The following is a 6,000-nucleotide window of genomic DNA, read 5'->3' as shown; positions in this document are numbered from 1 at the left end:
CAGACTAGGATGGCCTCAGACTCAGAGATATGTCAGCCTCCGGCTCCTAAGTGCTGGGATTAAAGGTGTGCGCCACCACTCCGGCCACGTTAAGTTTTGAGCACTTATTTTCCATGTATAAGTGGAAAGGATAAGAATTTAAGAGTGGGAGATAATAAAGGACATTGGTCAGGACTGGAAATGTAAGTCTAATAGCATGATAACATAATTAACCTAAAAAACGACATTCCCAGAACTGACTCCCTAACACCCCACCAAGCTCTGCTCCACCACATGGCAGTGAAGCTGGGGCTGTAATCAAAGTCCTTTCAGGTAATCAGAAGTAATCTTTGATTGCCCTAGGTATCTTAGGTACCCAAAGTCCTCCTACTATTCTGAACAAAGCAGGAGCTTATGGCCTTGGAAACAGCATTTAAATTTACTCAGGTAATATTAATTTTCAAATTCTGTAGGGTTAGTTTGCTGTGACTAAGTCCTAAGTGTGGCAAATAACATACTCAATATCCACAAAAAACAAGCAGCTTTTATTGCAGTATTACAAAACACTTTCCATTTGGCAATATTTTACAACGCACTTAGCTTTAAGGGTTGGGAAGGAGAAGGTGGGAAACTAAAAGGGAAGATTTCAATGGACCTTGCTAAAAGGAAAATTGTCCCCAGCCCTCCCACCCAAATAAAAGCCCAATGTCAATTTCACTACCCAGAGGCCATGAGGAAAGCAGCAGGCAAACTCTGACAGCTCCACTGCAGACCACGTCAGAGACAGAGGATTCAAAAGAGTTATCAGTACGGTCGGTTACGCTGATCATTTCTGTAGTCGTTTCTAAAAATGAAAAAATAAAGAACCAAACCAAATTCTTGTTATTTTTATCAATGGAACATCCGACACTTCTTCAGAGTGCTGGTGACCTGTACCAGCTAGATATTTTCTCTATGTAAGATAGCAACACAGCTCATTTCTGTAATCCCAAGGGGGAAAATTTTTTTTCTTTTTTTTTTTTGAGACAGGGTATCTACATAGTCCTGACTCTCCTGGAATTCACTATGTTGGCCAGGCTGTCCTCAAACTCCAAGTATTCTTAATAAATCTAATTCATCAGCTTTAAGACTTAAAAAAATTGTAAAGAGGCTTTGTTATCCATCAACTCTACTAATTTTCTAGCTCGACCAAAGACTACAAAACCACTGTAAATACCTCTAATTATCTACAATGCCGATTTTAGTCTCCAGATATAACCATGGCATAGTGAAAAAAAGCAAAATTTTTAAATTCAGATTTCATGTATGAATTCTGTATCTGTTACTATGTGTGTAATCTCAAGTTACTAAATGTCTGACTCTGTTAGGCAGACTGATAAAAGGACCAGAACTCAAGTTGTATAAGATAATCTACATACAGTGTTTGCCACAGAGAAGTTTAGTATATGATAAGTAAGCTATTAGTAATACCAAACAACTATACAATGTTTTCTATGAGGAAACTGCTACAGTCTCATAAAACTCTACAAGTTAAGTAGTATTTGCTCCATTGAGCAAAGATGAGACTACTGATGCTCCAACAGGTTCTATAACTTGCCTAGGGTCACATTAAGATGTGGAACAGAAACCAGGCAATTTGAACCTCCAATATGTAAATATTATGCTAATCCTCACTAGCTTACACTACCTTCAGCAAACAGGAACCTGTGTAAGGAACAAGTGCAGGGTTTGAAAATCCTCTAAGAAATCTTAATTCAAACATTATTAAGTTAACTCTAAATCCCAGTTTTCTTTAACCATGAGAAAAGCAACAAAGATTTATTATTTGAAAAATAAAATTAAAAATTTGAAATTATTAAGCAGGGAAGTAAACAGATTTATTTCCCTGAAAGATGTCAATGGGATTGAAGAGGAAAAACAAAAAAATGTAACAACAATGGCTTAAACCCTAAAACCTAAAAGCATCAAGACAAAGGGGTTCACAAGTACATCTGAATACTCACCTTCCTCCCATTTTGCCTCCATAACCCCCACTTCGGTCTCCTCCATAGCCACCTCCACTTCGGTCTCCTCCGTAGCCACCTCCACTTCGGTCTCCATAGCCTCCACTTCCGCCACCACCACAGTCTCCTCCATAACCCCCCCTGCTTCGGTCTCCTCCATATCCTCCTCGATCGCCTCTGAAGCCTCCTCTATCTCCTCCATAGCCACTCCCTCGATCTCCACCAAAACCCCCTCGGTCTCCACCATAGCCTCCTCGATCTCCACCATAACCTCCTCGGTCTCCACCATAACCTCCTCGGTCTCCACCATAACCCCCGCGGTCTCCACCATAGCCGCCTCCTCTATCTGCACCATAGCCACCCCCACTTCTGTCTGCACCATAGCCACCCCCACTTCTGTCTCCACTGTAGCTACCTCGGTCTCCACCCCTGCCCCCACGACCTCTGTAGCCCCTTTCTCCACCGTAGCCTCTCCCCCGGAAATCTGCAAGGTAAAAACACAAACCAGTAAGGCCAGGATTAATAATGCAAAGCCTCCCCAATACTAGTTATAAGACACGCATCTTATACGTGTTGCTGAAGGTCTAAGTAGAGAAAGAGCTGGCCTACCTCCTCCTGAGGGACGAGAGTCTTCCGGTCTAGGCTCATTGCACTGATTGCAGGAATTCCTTCTAGCAAAGTTCATATTTCCACATGACCTGAAGGACAGAAATAAAATGTTCCTAAGTCTCCAGTAAACCAAAACCCTTCCTCATACCCATCCAACTATATCTCTACACCCACCAAAGTAAATGGCACACTTACGGATTAGGGCAAACCCAGTCCCCATTCTTGGGGTCTCCACCTCGACCCTGAAAACCTCCACGGCCTCTATATCCTCCACGCCCTGGAGGGGGGGGGGTGGAGTAGGAGATGATTAGGTAGAGGTGAAAAATCAGCAGCAGACATTAACCATATACAAGAACAGCAGATGAAGGAAATAAATAAGTTCCCATTAATACCTAGACAGACCCCTTCCAAGTTAATTCTCATTACAACAAAACTGTGATTCTTGGAGGTGTCACTTAAAAAATACAGCAAATAACCATCAGTGGTTGGTAATGGCAGTAGCAGCGATGGCCCACATCTGTAATCCCAGCACTCAGGAGACAGAGGGAGGAGGACCTCTGTGAGTCTGAGGCCAGCCTAGAAAACAGCCAAGGCTACACAGAAAAAACATCTCTAAAAAACTGAGCAGCAAATGTTAAGAATGGACTGGGTATGGGCATGCATTATACTATAGCAAAGTCTGTTTTTTGTAATTTTCTACATAGTTTGAGAATCTCAGTTATAAAGATTAAGTCTAAGTAGAAAGGTAAATTCCAAACCTGATTATGGACTCAACTTTAAAAAACGCAAGAAGCTGCATTGGGGACCTTAAAAATTGGGTCACCTCTGGCAGTGAGATAACTCAGCAGCAAAGGACTCGTTCTAAGCCTGACAAACTGAGTTTGGTGCCTGTCACCCACCCAGTGGAAAAGAGATTAACTGAGGTAAGTTGTGCTCTGAACTCCACATTTGCACCACGGCACGTATGTGCCACATAAATTAGTGTTTTAAAACCTACTTAACTAGGTTTCATGTAAGCACCTGTTCAAGAGCTCTTTTCCATTGCTATAGCAGCACTGCAAAGGCATTTTTACCATTGTTCCTACCATGTTCTTAGTTACTGGAACATCCTTACTGTAAGATGAAAAGCAGGAAGGTAGAAGAGATGCCTCAGTGGTTAAAAGCACTGGCTGCTCTCACACAAGACCAGGGTTTGATTCTGAGCAGCCATGTGGTAGCTCACAACCACCTGTAACTCTAGTTCTAGGAGATCCCAAGACCCCTCCTGGCATCCTTGGACACCAGACATTTACACTGCATATACATATATGCAAAGCAATATAATCATGTACATTAAATAAGTAAATAAATCTTTAAAAAAGAAAAAAGGGAAAAGCAAAAAAAAACAAAAAACAAAAAAGCATACCAACAACAGCAAAAACACCACACACACACACACACAGAGAGAGAGAGAGAGAGAGAGAGAGAGAGAGAGAGAGAGAGAGAGAGAGAGAGAGAGAGAGAGAGAGAGAGAAATAGTAAGCAGCTGGGAGTTGGTGCAGCACTTTTAATCCCAGCACTGAGGGTGGGGTATGTCTCTTGAGGCTGGCCTGGTCTACCTAGTGAGTTCCAGGACAGAAAGGGCTATGCAGAGAAGCCCTGTCTTGAAAAACCAAAATGAATCAAATAAAACTTATAGGGCTGGAGAGATGGCTCAGGTTAGGAGCACTAGTTATACTTCTAGAAGTCCTGAATTCAATTCCCAGTAAGCACATGGTATAATGGGGTCTGATGCCCTCTTCTGGCATGCAGGTGTACATGCAGACAGAGTACTTGTATAGGATAGATAGATAAATAGAGATAGACAGATAGACAGACAGACAAACTTATTTTTAAAGTATTGCAGGCAAATCTATGCAAGCAAGGACAAGACAGACTTGAATTCAAACCCTGTGTGTAGCATTTGGGCCTTTTCATTTATGTGCACAGTGCTGGGGCTCAGTGTCCTACCTCGTCGTCCACCTCCACTTCCCCCACCTCTCATGAATTCAGGCCTTCTGGTGGCAAACGACACTTTAATGATGTTTCCATGGAATTCTTTTCCTAAGGAGAAAAAAAAATAGTTCTGAGGCTAAACAAGGTGGTACACACCTATAATCTGAACACTCAAGAAGCTGAGGTAAGAGAATCACTGAGATGGAGGACCCTAGACACTAAGATGTCTTCTCCAAAATCTACTAATAAAAAGGAAGAGGAAAGTGTTCTAAACGAACGCTACAATGCCACTCCATACCTCTACTTCCTCACAAAACAATAAAACTATTGGCTATTTTTTGTGTCAGAAGAATAATAAACACATCCTCACAGAGCTTCAAACATACTAGTGCTTTGTGTTCCAAACAGGTGAGCAGTGCTAAAATATAACACATAATATATGCAACAGAACAGACTTTCCATGGAGAAAGTTATTTTTTACTAAGCCTAACCAAAACAAACAAATATCTTGTGGTAAATACAGGTAAAAGTTTGTTTTCTAGTGTTGAGAACTGAACCTAATGCAAGACCACTGAGCAATATTCCTAATTTCTATCTAATATTTTTATATGAAGATCTAATTTGTAGAATTTCTTTCTACATTTTATTTTATCTTTGTTTTTTGAGACAGGGTTTCTCTGTGCAGCCTTGGCTGCCCTGGACTCACTTTGTAGACCACGCTGGTCTCAAAATCACAGAGATCCACCTGCCTCTGCCTCCCAAGTGCTAGGATTAAAGGTGTGAGCCACCACATCTGGCTACCATTATTTCTTAAATGGAATTGATGTATGTATATGTACATACACGTGTAACTACATATATCCATGCATGAACTTATATATGGGCTTCCTAGTGTGTTTATAATTTAGAATAAACAAGGTGGGGGTTCAGATTTGATTGTAAAATTGTCCCCAACAAGATCATGTGTGAATACTTGGTCCTCAGCTGGTAGCACTGTTTTGGAAGGTTATAGCATGTTTTGAACAAAGTGCCGAGCTGGCAGATGTCAACCAAGCTAACTTTCTACACCGATAAAAGTGTTAGAATTAACATGCAAGGTAAGATTAAAGAAATACTCTAAACAAACAAGGACACAGCACATCTCTTCTATAAGCACATAAAAGTATCAGCTTGCATTTTTAAAAAATGTATTTATGTACATTGGTGTTTTTATGTCTATCCATGTGAAGGTGTCAGATCACCCTAGAACTGGAGTTATAGACAGGTGTGAGCTTCCATGTGAGTGCTGAGAATTGAATCCGGGTCCTGCGGAAGATCAACCAGTACTGTTGACCTCTAAACAACCTCTCCAGCCCATAAGCTTGTCTTCTTTATTATTATTATCATTATTATTATTATTATTATTATTATTATTATTATTATTATTATTATTGGA

At 40.9% G+C, this 6,000-nt stretch overlaps 1 protein-coding gene across 2 annotated transcripts in view; it reads right to left on the bottom strand.

Annotated features, from left to right (window-relative positions):
- Positions 1-503: 503 nt before the first annotated feature.
- TAF15 (TATA-box binding protein associated factor 15) overlaps positions 504-6,000 on the bottom strand; it is a 34,564-nt gene continuing 29,067 nt past the window's right edge. For both annotated transcript variants that reach the window (XM_084750531.1, XM_084750530.1), the window contains exons 12-16: positions 4,581-4,673; positions 2,787-2,868; positions 2,592-2,680; positions 1,983-2,466; positions 504-823 (exon numbers count right to left, since the gene is read on the bottom strand). In XM_084750531.1, coding sequence (XP_084606657.1) covers positions 784-823; positions 1,983-2,466; positions 2,592-2,680; positions 2,787-2,868; positions 4,581-4,673 — 788 coding nt within the window. In that variant the 3' untranslated portion in view covers positions 504-783. The remainder of the gene's footprint in view (positions 824-1,982; positions 2,467-2,591; positions 2,681-2,786; positions 2,869-4,580; positions 4,674-6,000) is intronic.

The sequence above is a fragment of the Acomys minous genome (assembly GCF_964271855.1).
Source record: "Acomys minous genome assembly, chromosome: 12".
NCBI classification, from domain to species: Eukaryota; Metazoa; Chordata; class Mammalia; order Rodentia; family Muridae; genus Acomys; species Acomys minous.
Note: the sequence above shows the minus strand (reverse complement) of the source record. Positions and strands in the feature narration are given on the sequence as shown.